General features: G+C 27.2%; 3 protein-coding genes across 3 annotated transcripts; 2 read left to right on the forward strand and 1 right to left on the reverse strand.

The window, feature by feature from the left end:
• Positions 1-7,290: 7,290 nt before the first annotated feature.
• GO595_007682 (small GTP-binding protein) lies at positions 7,291-7,866 on the forward strand (the record flags this gene model as incomplete). Its single annotated transcript, XM_067921172.1, has 1 exon — positions 7,291-7,866. The coding sequence occupies one exon, from the start codon at positions 7,291-7,293 to the stop codon at positions 7,864-7,866; it is 576 nt and encodes a 191-aa protein (XP_067772245.1).
• Positions 7,867-8,309: 443 nt separating this feature from the next.
• GO595_007683 (serine/threonine protein kinase) lies at positions 8,310-11,753 on the reverse strand (the record flags this gene model as incomplete). Its single annotated transcript, XM_067921173.1, has 2 exons — positions 8,310-8,345; positions 9,792-11,753. The coding sequence occupies 2 exons, from the start codon at positions 11,751-11,753 to the stop codon at positions 8,310-8,312; spliced, it is 1,998 nt and encodes a 665-aa protein (XP_067772246.1).
• Positions 11,754-12,594: 841 nt separating this feature from the next.
• On the forward strand, positions 12,595-14,303 carry GO595_007684 (SacI-like domain containing protein; the record flags this gene model as incomplete). Its single annotated transcript, XM_067921174.1, has 2 exons — positions 12,595-14,229; positions 14,301-14,303. The coding sequence occupies 2 exons, from the start codon at positions 12,595-12,597 to the stop codon at positions 14,301-14,303; spliced, it is 1,638 nt and encodes a 545-aa protein (XP_067772247.1).
• Between the last annotated feature and the right edge of the window lie 3,371 nt (positions 14,304-17,674).

Here is a 17,674-nt window from a genome sequence, read left to right on the forward strand (position 1 = left end):
ACAATCCCATTTTACCTTCAAGTATTGTGAAAAAAGGTAATTTTGATAAAATATGGTTCGAAAAAATTTTGGTCTTTTGATGATTATTTTCTTTTGTATTTGAACAGAAATTATCATAAAAATTAGAAAGGCGTAGTCCTTTATAGTCATTTATTCTTTGCATTTTGTGATGGTAAGGTTTATTTAAAATGATGTTTGAAGATGCTTGTATATCTTTGAAGTTCTTGCTTATAATATTCTCAAGAAATGCTGTTTGCATTGGCACATCTGAAGAATGATATAATAATATTGAATTCCCTAAAATTAGCAAAGAAACAAAGGACATAAGTGTGAACATCTCTAGAGAAATCCTGGCGGTTTGAGAAAAATAGTATTCAAATTTCCGATATTACCCACAATATTTCACTACGTTATTTGTTTTGGGTAATACATTCAATATAACCTCAAGTTGGACTGTAAAGTATTATTAAATAAGGAAGGGAAAAAAGGAAGAAAAAAGAGGAATGTAATTACAATGAGTAAAAAAAAAAAAATCATAACAACCCAGCGCGAGCCGAATGCTTTTGAAATTGCAAAATTTTGAAATAATTTTATACTCATTATTCCATAATAAATTATTTTTGATTAAAAATATTGTCACTTTTGGAATTTTTTTGATGAAACAAGAAATTATCTTGATATAAAGTTAATTAAAATCTTCGATAATTAGAATATCTTCATTACATATATGTTCAACATCATTTTTTCTCAATTTATTCGCAATATATGTAGTTATCAAAAGTGTTTTCTAATTTAATAATATATTTAACCAATTGAGTGGCGAAAATTATTTTAATTTAATTTGAAATCATTAAATATATCAATCATTTCTTTGCAACCAATTCTGGATGCCCATTCGATTGCTGTTTGAAAAAATTTATACAATTTTGAAATATTATATTAAAATACTAAATTATAGAAACAAATTATATATAAAATCATTAAATACCTTTAACATTAATATCAATTCCTTTTTGTTCAAGAAGTAATTTAATTATTTCTGTTCTACCATATTTCGATGCTATTATAAGTGCTGTTCTAAATAATTTAAATAATTTCCAAATATTGTTTTGTAATAGTAAATAAAACATATAAATATTACTTTTAGCGTTGATATCAATTCCTTCATGTTCAAGAAGTAATTTAACAATTTCAAAATTACCATTTTTTGATGCTAAAATAAGTGCTGTATAAATAATTTAAATAATTTACAAATATTATTTTGGAATATTAAATTATTAAAATATGTATTATAGGGGGCGCAAAAAGTTCTGACCCCACCCCCGTTTTTTGAAGAATAAAAAAGATATATTTTTTTAATTAACTTTTATTTATGGAAGTACTCTCCTTGATTCTCAATCACCCATTCAAACCTTTTTATCCATGCTTCAAACACCATTTGAAGCTCTTCGAAAATGACACCGTCGAATATGCGTATAATTTCATTTTTTGAATCTTCTTCTAAATTTATCTCCACACCCTTTAGGTTTTTTTTTGCCAATCCAAAGAACCAAAAATAGCATGGGCTTATATCTTGTGAATAAGGTGGGTGAGGGATTTCATTAATTTTTTCTTCTTGAGTTTTGAGTAACAAGTGACCCATTATGAATTGGTGAGTTATCCATATGTATCTTTATGTTTTTTCAAATGTGGCTGCTTCTTGTCATAGTCAACATTTGCAAAAAATGTAAAATAATATAATCAATGAAGTATTGCTGATTAAATTTGCAATTAGGATATAATGTATTAATACATAGCATTTTTGTCCCATTGAAGATAACTGTAATCATTGTTTCTTTGGATTGGATTTTCTAGATACTATCGATGGCACCTGATCACGTGATTCAGCATATATTTCTCTATATTCATATGCATAATAGAACCACGACTCGTCATCAGTCATAATTGTATTAGAAAAGTTTTTTCTGGCTTTGATCAATTTATCTAAAATTTCTTTGCAATACTCGACCCTTTTTTTTTATAGTTATCCGATAGCATATGAGGAATCCACCTTTTTCGATAATTTTTTAAATCAAGGTCATTATTAATTAAAACAGATAAAATACAATTTGGTGAATTACCTAGTTATGCTGCAATATATTTTGAGAATAAAAATGGTTGTTCTTCAAGCATTTCTCTGATTTGATCAATTATATTAATTTTAAGCCTTCCACTCCTTGGTAAATCATTACAACTTAGGTCACTTGAAGAAAATTTTTTACACCAGCGTTTGACACTTGAAAGTGAGATATTAGATTGAGGGAGAGCAGTACTTATTTCCCTATATTTTGATCGATATTCCATTCCTTGCAGAAAATAATATTTGACAACAATTTTGAGCTCCGACTTTTCCATTAAATTTTGTGGTGGAAAAAGTGACGATTTTGAATGGGGAAAAAAATTCAATCACTTATATTTCAATATGTAAATAAAATTTTTAAAAAATATTTAAACATGCATTGAGTTTATACATTATAGTTTTTATTTATATATAATTTATTTTTCTAGATCAAAAGGATATCAAGAAAAGGGGGTGGGGTCAGGACTTTTTGCACCCCCTATATCTTTAGCATTTATATCAATTCCTTTATGTCCGAGAAGTAATTTAACAACATCTATTTGATTATTTTCAGTTGCTAAAATAAGTGCTGTTTTAAATAATTTATAAAAATCCCAAATATTATTTCAAAATATCATGTTATTAAAAGTAATATTATTGAAAATAATTAAATACCTTTAGCATTTATGTTCAAGAAGTATTTTAACTATTTTTATATGACCATTTATAGTTGCAAACATAAGTGCAGTTTGAAATGATTTTTATAATTTCCAAATTTTATTTTGTAATTTTATGATATTGAAATTAATATTAATATTAATAAATAAACATTGTTAGCATTAATATCAAATCCTCCTTGCTCAAGAAGTAATTTAAGTGCCTCAGAATGACCACGAAACAATGAAATCATAAATAACGTTTCAAATATTATTTTGAATTTATAAAACATTTAAATAAGTTTTAAATAAAATAAAAAAATGTTTTTGTTTACGACATCAATTCTTTCTTCTTCAAGAATAAATTTAATAAGTTCAATATTTTCGATCTTTAAAGTTGAAGTAATTAATATCTTTTTAAACTTATTTTCAAGAAAACATTTAACTAAAAATAAATTACTAATTACTAATGATTCATATATAACACCATTAACTTCCATTCCTTTATTTTTAATAAAAAATAATAACAATTCATAATTATAAGAAGAAATACATTTTCTTATTAACATATTAAAATTAGGAACTCCAAAAATTTTATTTTCATAAATATAATCAAAAATATCATTTCGATGAAATTCTATTACAATTTCAAGTGATTCCGAGAAAGACGAATGATGTTGTTCACACAAATGAATAATTTCAAGATTTCCACCAGCAATTGCATATTTCCCAGTATTCACTAAGCGAGAATTATTTAAAATTAAATGTTTAAAACATTTAATTGAACCAAAAAATGCTGCATAGTCAATAAGTGTAACACTATTTTTATTAACAAATGAACATCTTTCATAAAGTGATGGATGAATTAGTTGACTAAAATTAAAATTTTCTTGTGATGATACTTCTTGAAGTTTTTCTATATCATCATTTCGAATTTGGCAATTTCATTCGGATTATGTCCTTCTTCAATGAATTGCTAATGTAGTTTCCAATCATTCTTTGTTAGTTCTTCAAGATTATCAGTTATCTCATCGTAAAATTGCTGGTTATTTAAAAAATTGATTTCGCTTTTGGTTTTATAATGTATAAAATATAATGTTTTTTTGTTCTTAACGAAATCTTTATGTATCATATCGGCTATCTATCATCTTTTCAAGTAAGTAATTTGATTCTTGTGTATCTGAATTAAAAAGGAATTGTGCAAAAATATTGATAATAGTTTGAGGAGGTTTATTATTTTCTTTTTGCTGTATAACTTTTATAAAATTTAAACATATGGTAAAATCAATTATCCTTGAAACAAAAGCTGAATAAATCAATTGACTAATGATCAGATTTATTGAATTTATGAAATTTTTATCAAACAAATTCAATATTATTAGGGTCGATTCAACCATATTTTTTTCGTTTAAATCGTGAATAATTTTTTGAGCATCTACAAATTTATTGAGACAATTTAATTGGCTTTCACTTAATTTGTATCCCATTTAAGACGTGTGACACTTTTTGTAATCAACTGAAATTCTGATGATGTACTCACAATAGAATTAAATGAATGAAAAATCATCGTACTTATATTCAAAGGTGACCATTTTTTAATTTGGATTTTGCAACTTCTATGATAGAAAAAAACTAGAATTGGATGAAATTGACTGCAAAATCATTGACCATGTTGAAGATTTTGACTTTAATGATTTAAATCTTCCTATCAATGATATACAAAAACAATTCATCATCACATTCTAAATCTTTTTGTAGTGAGTTTAAAGCAGTTGTTATATGTTTCGGGATTTTAATGATATTTTTCACAAGAATTTTCTTTTGCTCGCTTTTTATTCTGCGTAATGAATTCAAGATATCTTGAAGCTAAGTGACAGAATCCTGACCATGATTTCTATGAAATGCCTACTCTTCTCCTTTGGTTATATTGGATGCATTATTTTTTCATAATAGCTTCTTATCACATTTTTTATTCTTTTAATTTTTGAGTTGAAAATTTTAATACCATTTTACCACTATTTGTTAGCGGCGCTTTTATTCTGTGTATAGTAACGCCAATATCCATTAGAGAAAATGAAGTTATATAAAATGCATTTAGTAATTTACAAAGTTATACATCATATGAAAGTGCCATTCATGATATGGTTGAACTTCCATCAAATTATATGAAAATCATACAATGAAATATGATATAAAATATTCTATTTATCAAATTTTGATTCATATAAATTTATATTAATCAAATTTCATGTGTTAATGATAATGTATGAAAACAAACTGAATTTATAAAATGTTTATTTCAATATTTAAATATTACCTCTTTTATCCTTGTGAATCTTTTAATTTTATTATGTCGTCACATTTATGATGTAGAATTTTGTTTGCAAATAATCGAATAATTTCTGCATTTTTCTTTTCTGATGATATCATAAGCGCTGTTTTATATGTTTATAAGTAATTCCAAATGTTTATATGAAATTTCATATTTTTTAAAAATACTTTAAATAAAACAAATATATATCTTTAGCATTAATATCAATTCCTTCTTGTTCAAGAAGTAATTTAACTATTTCTGTATGACCTTTTTCAGATGCCCAAATAAGTGCTGTATCATATAATTTAAATAATTTCCAAATATTATTTTGAAATATTAAATTATTAAAATAAATATTAAATAAAACAAATAAATATCTTTAGCATTAATATCAATTCCTTCTTGTTCAAGAAGTAATTTAACTATTTCTGTGTAACCATAATAAGATGCTCTAATAAGTGCTGTATCATATAATTTAAATAATTTCCAAATATTATTTTGAAATAAGAAATTATTAAAATAAATATCAAATAAAACAAATATATACTTTTAGCATTAATATCAATTCCTTTTTGTTTTAAAATGTATTTAACAAGTTCAATGTTTCCTGAAGATGAAGCAAAAACCAAAATATCTTCTGGAAGTTGATTATTTTTATGGAAATATTCAACTAAAAAAATATTTCCAGTTTTTGCTGCTTCATTAATGATATTTTCATTTATTTTCATTCCTTCGTTTTCTAAATATGTAAAAATTTCATAATTAAAATATGAAACACATTTTTCTCCTAATTCTTCTAATTTATTAATTTCTTCAATTTTATTTTCATAAAGATAATGAAAAATATCATTTTGTTGAAATTTAATTGCTGTTTCATATGCATTTTGAAAAGATGAATGATTCTGTTCACACAAATGAATGATTTCTTCATTTCCACCTGCAATTGCATATTTACCTGTGTTTTCTATATTTGCACCATTCATAAGTAAATATTTAAAACATTTAACAGAAGAAAAAAATGCTGCATAATCAATTAATGTAACATTATATTTATTAATAAATGAACATCTTTCATAAAGTGATCGTTCAATTGTTTGATTAAAATCGAATTCATTTTGTGATGATATTTCTTGTAGTTTTTCGATTTCATCATTTCGAATTATTTTTGCAATTTCATTTGGATTAATTCCTTCTTTAATCAATTGCTTATGAAGTGCAAAATCATTCTTCGAAAGTTCTTCATAAGAAATATTTTCCTCAATAAATAAATATTCATATTCATCTGAGTGATCTTGATTAATATGAACAAAAAATGGTTCACATATATTTTGGATGATTTTTGTTTCAAGTAAATTATACTTAATCATGTAATTAAGTAGATAAAATGATTCTTGTGTGTTTTCTTTAAGTAGAAATTGAGAAAATAAATTTATTATTTTTGAGTTTATCTTATTATTTTCTTCATATTTTTCAATTTCTTGTAATAATCTCAAATATATATCAAAATTATTACTATTAATCAGAAGAGATGTATATATCATTCGGCTTATAATGAAATCATAAGATATTGGATATTCTTTACGGAAATTGGTGGTAATATAATTTGCTGATTGAGCAAAATTACCGATATTCAAACCAAAGATTATGTTTTTGAGCGTTGTAAATGTTTCCCATTTGTTTTTATGTTTCTGGTTTGTTGTTTGCTTTTGGTGCATTTTGAACGAATAAACTACTCAATAAAATGTAAACATTTAATAGAATTTTGTCTTTATTATCATATGATGAAAAAATATTCAAAATAAATGAACCAATATTTGAAAAAATTGCATATATCATTGATATTTACTCATTACCGAATATCAATGATAACATTGGCCTTTACATTAAGGCGCTGAATTGAGCCCAAAAATTGCCAAAAATCAAGAAATAAATTAAATAAACATACTTTTTACGTGTAATCATTTTTTATTAAAAAAAATCCGTTCAATTGGCTGGCCCAACAATCCATGGATGTTGTCGTACATCTTTGAGCGCACAATAATATATCGCCCTGTAATTGCAAAGACAAGCGTCGATATCGAATCAATATTTCAGTCGATTAGTCACTTTCCATTTAAATTCGTGTACGATACAATATACAAACGGTCTGTATAATATGTATCGTTACATACATTTTTTGAATCAGTTCAATTGTAAACCAAAAGTCACTTTTTTCAGTTGACATGGCAGCTCCGAAGGCTGTTTTCCTTGGGGATACTGGCATTGGCAAAACAACAATTTTACTTCGGATTTACAAGGACAAATTTACATCACAAACTGAAAGTACCATCGGTGTTTCTTTTATCACAAAAACTTTCCAATCTTCAAGTGGAAAGCAAATTGATATACACTTTTGCGACACTGCCGGACAAGAAAGATTTAGAAGCATTGTTCCTATGTATGTACGGGATTGTGCAGCAGCAATTATAGTATGCAGCGTTGATAATTACGGAAGTATTGAACATCTCCAAGAATGGTATGATTTATTAGACCAAAATAACAAAGAGTGTCCGTACATTTATGTGTTGCTCAATAAGTGCGATCTCCCAATTGATAAAAATAATGAAAAAATGGTTGAAGCATGGGCCAATGGGAAAGAAATAACCATGTTTAAAGTAACGGCAACCATTCGAGAAAGCATTGAACCGTTTCTATATCAACTTGTTGAAGATATTGCAAAATTAAGTGCGCCAGGTAATTCCCAATCAGTCTCTGTCAAAGCAGAAAATGGTGAAGAGAACAAAAAATGTTGTTCATAGTATCCATTTGTTGATAAAATATTTTGTTTCGTTATTAATTTTCGTTCATTTTCTAAAACTTCTCGAAACTGCAGCTTTTTCACCAAGACCTGTTGCATTTTTGCATAGTTTTTTTCTTCTAAATTTATCAGCCAAAGTTACACGTTTTCACGCGAAAAAAAGAGAACCAACAACTTGCTCATTCAAATTTCATCCATTCAATCACGTTGCAATATTTCAATAAACAATTTTTTCCATTCATTCAAAATTGAATGCAGAGATTCTATTTTAAAGCGCTGTGAAGCAACTGTAAAAATGGCTTTCGATTTCATTCACAATAAAGTTAAGCGAAATCTAATTTCATTACGACAGCTCCATGAAAACGATTTTTTTTCTATATCATTTGATTATATAACTTAATAATAATTTTTTTCATAATTTCGAAGTGCTTTACATTATAAAAATTATTTATTTACATCATCACCATCTGACACTATATCCTTAAAAGATGCTATTGCCCAGTCCACAGCCGAAGTCCCCATTTTCGTCACTGCCAAAAACTCCAAAATTTTCTCGTTGCTTGTTCCCGAGAAATCTGTTTGTTTATATCTCTGCACTTTCCTACATATTCCCAACAACTTGTACATCTTTTCCTGCTTCGCCAACAGTATCACAATTGCAGCGCATATGAAAACGCCTTGTCCATATTTAGCGAATCCATTACTTTCATTTTGTTGACGATTAGTTTCCATTAGACAATAGACGAATTCTATGATTGACCAATACGACGCGAAACATTTCATATCATTTATATCATTTTTATTGTCGTCGTCAATGAATACATTAATTTCTTTTAATAAATCTGATTTGAACAATTCGAAAATCATTTTCAATAAATTGTTTTCATATAAATTCGGTCGACTTATTAAAGCTTTCATTGCATTTTGTTGTTCGACGTCAAACAAATTTATTATTTCAGTATGTGGATTACCTTCTTCATCATTACACTTTAAGTAATCTAATAGTAACGCTATCTCATGATATTTCATTGATAATGATTGATCAATCATTAATGATATCATAAATATATTACCAATTCTTTGCATTGATGACAAAAGTTTTATAAAGTCCAAATCTTTAAATAAGAATTTATATGCATTTTCATAGCGTAAAAATGCTGTTTGTGTATTAGTACCAAATGGTGAATCTTTAATTCGTGTTAATTTAGGTATTAAGTTTTGATATTTTATTAGAAAGTTTTCGAATAGTTTCGGTATTTGTTGTATTATCATTTGATTTAATATAGTGATAGAACCACTTGAAAAATCTTTAAAGAATATATAAAAATGTTGCGTCGATATAAAACCTATTGTTGGCTCTAAAATTTCTTTTAATATTTTACCTAAACTTAATTTGCCTAATAAATCAGCTGATAATTGTTGTTTCTTAGGTGGTATAAAACGTAAAGGGTTTATAAATAAGATAAACTTTGGTATGATTTGATGTAATAAATGTTGAAGTACATCTTTTAAATATTTGGAATAAAATGTTTGTAAACTTTCGTTCTTTGAAGCACGAATTATATCTTTAAAAGGCATTAAAGGTAATCCTTGTTCAATCATCATATGATGTGTTCGATATATTATATTTATCATATGAGAAATAGTTAATGCTGCTGATATACCTAATGTTTTACCCATACCATATAATCTAGAGACAAAATTATTTAATTCTTGATCTACACGTGGCGATATTAATGTTTCTAATGCAACTTGTTTAGATAATAAACTATATTGATTTTGTAATAATAATGTACGTAATCGATAAGCTTGTGATTTAGGTAAATGTTTATGTTTGTTCTTAAGATTAACCTTAATCGAATCAGGAATATGATGTAACGTAGCAAATGTTTTAAATGCATTAAATGTAAATTCCCCAATTAATACTGATAATGTATCTAAACAAACATTAGCTTCTGCGCAAATTTCATTAAATATTAAACTCGACTTTAATTTATGTATTGAGATATATGCGGCATCATCATAAATAGATAATGGATAAAATATAATATCAGTAATATCTGGTTGATCATAATTGTCTAATGCAAACTCACATAAGATAAATGGTAATGATGCACGGACTGGAAATTGGACTTCTTGATTAAGATCTAATTGTACTTCTTTGAAATAAAATGAACTTTGATCTGATGCAACTAATAATGTTTGATCTAAATCTAAAAGTTCGATCCAATTCTGACTCGTTTGTATGAAACTTTTAAGGATAATCGAACAATCTTCAACCCATGAATGGCCGCCTCTCTTTTTAATTTGTTGTGACATTGATAATATTAATGTTAATAAATGTTGCGTTTGAATACGTATAAACTCTATAAGTTGTGGAGATGGTGATGCAATTCGAACATGAATTTCATGTTTACCTGCATCTGGTTTCTTAAATAACATTTCTTCATTTTGCGTCCAATCTCCTGCAATCGTTCGAATATATGTTATCATATTCCGAAAATATTGTTTGTTCTTTTTGATCTTATAATATACTTTTTCTAATGAATTTTTGACAAATTCTTGAAATGTTAAATGGATTGAGTTACAGATCTTTTGATAGATAACTGAGATATTACCAAGTATAAAGTCATGTAATTCACGACATAACGCTAATAATTGTAAAATGGCCCTTAACTCAGATTGTGTAAATCCATGGCGAACTGTTCGCTCATATGGTTTCATCGAACTTGGCTCAAAACATGGATTTTGGATACGATATGAATATTGTTCTCGAATAATATTCGTTGTTGATGAGATAAGTTTGATGGATTCTGACAAAACGGTTATTATGATGAGATGTGAACGGTTTTGAACTTTTTGACTCATGGCAATTTCGGTTTGCAATTGTGTGAGTAAATCTAAGAATTTAAACCGTAAATCTTTATGTAACGTTTCTAGATCAATGGCTTTGGGTTGAATTTGATCAGATAAGATCGTGACATTAAAATAATTAACAAAATCATATGAATATTCATAGATAAGTGGTACACATGTAGAACGTTGGAAAAATGTTTTGACTAAAGGAATATCGACGGGATTAACAATGTTTGGACAAAGTTTAACAAAAAATGCAAAGGAAATTATATGAGAATATCTGGTTTCATATATTAATGGAGTGGTTTGAAGTGATTCAAGTAAATATCGATATGAAGATGTGGAAGCATGTGCTAATTTATCAGGAGGAAGAAGTTTCATTTTGGAAACTAAGCTGTCCATAACAGGAGAAATGTCTTCAAGCCATTTTTTAGTTAATGGATCTACAACATTACCATGTGGAAATTCAACATTGAAAATTCGATCAAACTCACTAAGATCTGTATAAATCTGCTTCTTGACTCCACGAATTGAGTCAAGGCAAAATAGTTTATAAATGAGCATAAATATATTATCAAGAAGTTCGGTAGAATAATCTGCAGTTTTAACAAAAACATTAAAAATACAGTTAGTACTGTCTTTAACATGTTCAATAGTTGTGACTAAAAATTCCATCAATGGCTTAAGATATAATAGCGCAACTTGACTAATTTTACTATAATCACATGGGCTTGATTGAAAATAGTTTTTCAAAGGAGCCATAATTGACCTACGTGAATAAAATTTATATATACATTTATCAATTTTGGATTGAAAATCTTTAAGAAGAATAATTGACTTAATATCGTTAGATGCGGCTAAATCTGTGTTATGATAAACTTCATGGTTTAAACATGATTCTGTTGGAATTCTAAGAAAAGTTGCGTTTGGCGCTGAATTTGGTGTTGTGCTAACTATCTCCAGATCTCTTAGATCTGTTACATCACGGCCCTCAGTTTTTTGTGCTTGAAAGAGGGATCCAACTCTTGACATTAAAAAAAAGTTCTCAAAACTCGCCGATCGGCAGCGGTTGTATCATTTAATTTGTTTATTTACTCTCTCAATTTACCCTCAGAATCCATTTCTAACGCTCAGAAAAAGGTCAACGTTGAAAAGTTGGAAATATCGGAATTTCGCTGACTCGTCAGCATAAATTCAAGTAAACACCAATCTAAAGTAATCTCTTTATATAAAACAGAATTCTTTTTGCAATAATAGTTAAATATGTGAAATAATCAGAAAATTTATAAAAATCATATATTTCTATATGATAAAGAACATAAAATGGAAGTATTATTCTGATATATAAATCTTAACGTAATTTAATTTTATGAAAAAAAAATGTATAAAAGTTTAGTTTTCGTAAATGTCTGAAACTTTAATTTTAATTATTAGGAAGATAAGATAGTAGAATATTAAGAACAATAAATAAACAAAGAAATCCTCCTATATTGCCTGATTAGCCTTTGTTGATGAAATTATTTTACAAAATTTTAATTTCATTTAAAAATGATGAAGCATAATATTATTTTAAGATTCGTATTAGGTTGTATTAATATTATTGAGATATCTTTCTATTTTTATTAAAATAATTTTCAACGAATATTTATCTGATCGATAACTTTTTGAGGTATTTTACCCATAGTTTTCAAGTACGATTAAATCTATATTGAATCTTTTGCCTGATGAACTTATTCAGAAATAACAGCGTAGTCAAAGATGTTTTCAATTTCTGCCGAATAAATTTATCAAAATTGATTTGACATTTTCAATACTTTGCAATATGGGATCTTACGACCTTATCCTTACGAAAAGGGGTATTCACTACCTAGTGATGACTCCAGAATCCAGTAATTCTACTTATGTTGTTTCTATAAGCTCAGCTACAGGTAGACCATTCTATGCTGGAATTCCTCTCGCAGATTTATACCCAAATCATCTATTTGCGATAGATGACATAGCTAAAAGGTGTGGATATTACAAGAGGTTTTCTTCCACAAAAGGTCTTATTGGAATTGCAAAGCATAAAAATGAAGTTTTAATTGGTTTTGTTGAAGCATCTGAAGTAGTAGGATGGATTCCTGGAGGTCATCTTATTAACAAAATCACTGGTACAAAATTTATTTCAATTCATTCTCGACATGAAACAACATTTGAAAAGTTTCAAATAAATGACAACCATATATTCTGCGAATCATATGATATAACGAGACCATTTCCTTCATCACATAAAAGTACAGACCCAGATTTAGGATTCATTTGGAACGCAGAATGGATAAAGCCATTTCAACAAATAGGGCTTGGATTTTGTTGTATTCCACTAGTGCAAGGCTATGCTAATTCATCAAACTTTACAAAACCATTTGGATTTTCTTTGACATATATTATCAGAAGGTCATCATTAAATCCAGGTGTTAGATACATGGCACGTGGTCTAAACAAGAACAATGATCCAGGAAATGAGGCTGAATGCCAAATAATCATTGAAAGAGATGATAATTATTATACACATTTTTGGCGACGTGGTTCAATTCCAATTCGTTGGAAGACTGAAATACCTCTGGTTGTTGGAACTCCTGTTCATTCTACACGGAAAAACTTTTCAAAAGGTACAAAAGAATATTTCCAAAAACTTTTCGATCGATATGGTCAAGAACAAACTATATCATGTATTTCGTTACTTTCTGCTAATGAGATGGAACTTTTTAAGGCGTATGAAACCGCAATTCAAGATATTCCAAATGTCCAAGTTATTCAATACGACTTCAACAAGAGGTCAGCCGAGCTCAAAAAGAGAGCGTTGTATAAGGAATTACATGACATACTTCAACCTTTGATTGATAATTTTGGATTTGCACATATAGATCAACAAAACGATCATCAATCCAAACAAAACGGATTTTGCCGATTTAACTGTGCAGATTCACTTGATCGAGTTAATATTGTTTCATTCTATTATACTCTTTTTCTCATTCGAAAGTGGCTCGAGACAAAACCGCCGCAAACCGTTGTCGATTTCATTGCGAAATCATTTTATGATTCAGGGAATATTATTTCAATGTTATACACCAATACAATGGCCATTAAGACCACATTTCTTCAAGCATATTCTAATGTTATTCCACCAACGCAAACAGATGCAGCGATTACTGTTCAACGAAGGTACCAAAATGTAGCAGTAGATCCACAACGTAATGAAGAAATTGTCTCATTTTTGAATCCTAATCCACTCTCAAACAAAATTCTCTTTGATTCTATTCATACATTTATTATTAATTCCCATTTTCCACATGAATTATTTGATCCATTTTTACTTCGTAGTCGAATTATCAACGACAAAAAAGTCACTTTAATGTTACCGACATATTTACGGATATCCAAAATCATTTTATTCAGGTGTACTGCGTCGAAACTTCTTGTATCAGTTGGCCAAAACATTAATGAGCAACAAACAGTTGCTGAGTTTTATGTCCCATTTTCTAAGTTAAACATAATATTTACGTTACGAATCTTAGAAAAGTTTGGACTAACTAATTTAAGTGATAAACTTATTCGCTTTGTAACATTAGAATTTGTTACTGATAAGCCGACATTTAATTGTGGTGAAATATCATTAGAATATGAAATGATATTTAATCCATATCAAGCAATAAATTATACATTTAATTATGACAAAGAAAATTTGGAAAATTATGAAAATAAATTTAATGAATTCTTACAATCAAATAAATATTTAAAGGATATATTAACTTTAGAACAAAAAAGAATCGAATTAAATATATCAGAAGAAGAAAGATTGAAATTATCTTTAAAGAACTCATTGAACCCTTTCATTTCTGATCCAATCGGAAGAATTATGGACTCGTGCAACCACAAAAGATGTTCTTTCTGCGGTAAATCTGATGTACCTTTAGATAGTTATAAATTAACTCTCAAAAGACAAACGCCAAAATTATATTATTGTCAAGAATGTAATGAATTCGCTCTTAAATATTTAAATATGAATGACATTTATAATGAAAATAATTATGTAACAATAGAACCAATAAAATTAAAGCCTTTGTTGGAATTAGAACCAAAAAGAAATAGAATGGAAAGATTAACGTACCCAACAACCGCAGTTTTCTCTGAATTCGGGCAAAATAAATTAATTGAAGGAGAAAAATATTTACTCGAAAAACCGACAAAATTTGAACTGTGTTTTGCCAAAACCGCAATTGTCTCTGAAATTCTGCTATCGTCAACAGAAGCAAAAAGTTTTAAATTAAAATATGAAAATGAAGAAATTACACCAAACGAAAATTCATTTGTTTTAAAGGAACCAGTAATAACACAAAAATTCGAGTTTGTGGTTGAAGGTGAAAATGTCGAATTATGTGATTTCAAAATTTTCGGAGTTTTCATTCAAGACCCACCAAATGATCTTGAAAAAGCCGAACGAACAATACTCCAAAATATTGAGTCATATGGATATGAATGGAATGAAGAACAAAGAACTGCAACATTTAAGTTCGATGGAAATAAATCGATTTCCAAAATTGGCGTTGAAACAATTTGTGTTGAAGATACAAAAGCGTTTGGGCAATCAATAATTCTTCATTTTATGAGAGATAATGATATTGTTAATGACATTCATTTGATTTTACCTTACGTAAAAGAAGGAACAATACTTTGGTACAATATCGAAATTAATGATTTTAACAGAATCGAAATGTATTATACGGATAGAGTCCAAAAAATACGACCGAACCTATTTGGCTTTGTTTTCAAATAAGTAAACAGAATATTTGCATCAATTTTTTTTTTTTTGACAATTTCCGAATTTTCTTTAGACATTATATTAATTACTAAAAGTTATCTGGAAAACACTTAAAAATTGATATTATATTTGATTTGAAGTTTTGTTGGGTTGTTCTGAACAAAATTCTTACTGAAGAAGAAAAGCAAAAACGAAGTTGCATTGAAGGTCCGAATCGTCAGAGAAATTTAATATGGGACTAGAAGGGAAATTATAAAATATTCAATTTGGATATCCAAATTTAACAAAGAAAAGAAAATTTTATTTAAGGGACTGCTCCTTATACGTTAAGTATCACTGTCAATGTCTAAACGGTCACTAAAAAGCCCTTTTACACTTTTAGTGAAGAGCTTTTGAACATGTTTAAATTTTTGAAAATACAATGCATTAAATCTCTTAAACCACTGAACTCAGCAAGTAGTAAGGTAAGGAAAGAAACCACAAATAAAAAGAAATCAAATTCATACTGATGCGCATTAATCGCGCATTAATGCGATGTGCTGTGGTACTCTGGTTGAGTTGAGATGTTTTATATATGTGAAGAAAAAGTAAAAATAATCATAAACAAAATTTCTTCAATATCTATTATTAACTAAATTTTATTACTGGACATCAAGGTTTATTGTTTTTTATGGGTTATCCCATCTTATAGTAAGGCACTAAGCCCGCAAAATTTTCCCTTCTTAAGCAAAGCTAAGCCCCAACAGAGATCCAACATTGTTGTTGAGCAAATCCATATATTCTGAAATGGAAATATATCTGATAACAATGTTTTTGATGCTTTCATCAAAGAATCAATAAATAAATTTAAAATATGGCAAAAACAAGGTTGCAAATGAATTTGTGGTTATGAAAAATATGTGGAAGATCTACTTTTTGGGTTTGCCAATTATTAAATAATAAAAGTGTAAAACCAAGAAACCTTCGATTTGAAGCATATGTTCACTCATCTAGTGAAAGTGTTGAGCTTTCACATGAATTTATTAAAATTTTTGCCTGCTCATAAATATTTGATAAATTTTCAACGAGAGTTTGTCTATAAGGTAAACTTGAGAACAGTTCTCCTAAATCTTCATCTTCAACCTAGAGAAAAGACAAACTATTGTTAAAAAAAAATTCACAATGACGTTTCCAAGAAACTCAACTTTGAATTTTTTCAAATTTTTAACATTAATTCCTTCTTTATCTAAAAGTAATTTTACTATTTCTATATTATTATTTCTAACTGCTATATGAAGTGCTGTTTCAAAATATTAAAACATATTCCAAATTATTAAAGCATATTCAAAATTATTCAAATGAATATCTTTTGCATTAACATCAATTCCTTCTTTATCTAAAAGTATTTTTACTATTTCTATATTATTATGTTCAACTGCTATATGAAGTGCTATTCCAAATTATTATAACATATTCTAAATTATTAAAACATATATCAAGTTATTAAAACATATTCTAAATTATTAAAACATATTCTAAATTATTAAAACATATTACAAATTATTAAAACATATCATAAATTATTAAAACATATAAAAAATTATTAAAACATATTCTAAATTATTAAAACATATTTCAAATTATTCAAATGAATATTTTTTACATTAACATCAATTCCTTTATCTAAAAGTAATTTTACTATTTCTATATTATTATTTCTAAATTATTAAAACATATTACATAATCGTTTTCAACAGACCGTCGAACACAAATCGAAGCCTTCATTTCAATAAAATTTTTGAAGCAACTCTCACTCTATTTTTATTCTTAGTATTACAAATATAGAAAAATTTTCTCATAAAACATTGGGCTGACTCTTTTAAAATGAAAATATCTCATTTTATAATCATTTAATATTCTTTAATATAGATTATTTGGAATGAAATTACAATGTATAATATTATATTTTATTTGTGGCTTACATGAACACATAATTTGTAAATATAATTTTTTTTTTAATGATTTTTTATTTCATTTCTCTATCATAGATAAAATAGCTTACTTTTTATATGCTGAAAGAAGTTTAGCTATATCAGTTCTAACATCAAAAGGTGCCCAAATAAGTGCTGTTCTAAATAATTTAAATAATTTCCAAATATTATTTAGAAATATAAAA

Source organism: Histomonas meleagridis, assembly GCF_020186115.1.
Source record: "Histomonas meleagridis strain 2922-C6/04-10x chromosome Unknown contig_55, whole genome shotgun sequence".
Lineage (NCBI taxonomy): Eukaryota > Parabasalia > Tritrichomonadida > Dientamoebidae > Histomonas > Histomonas meleagridis.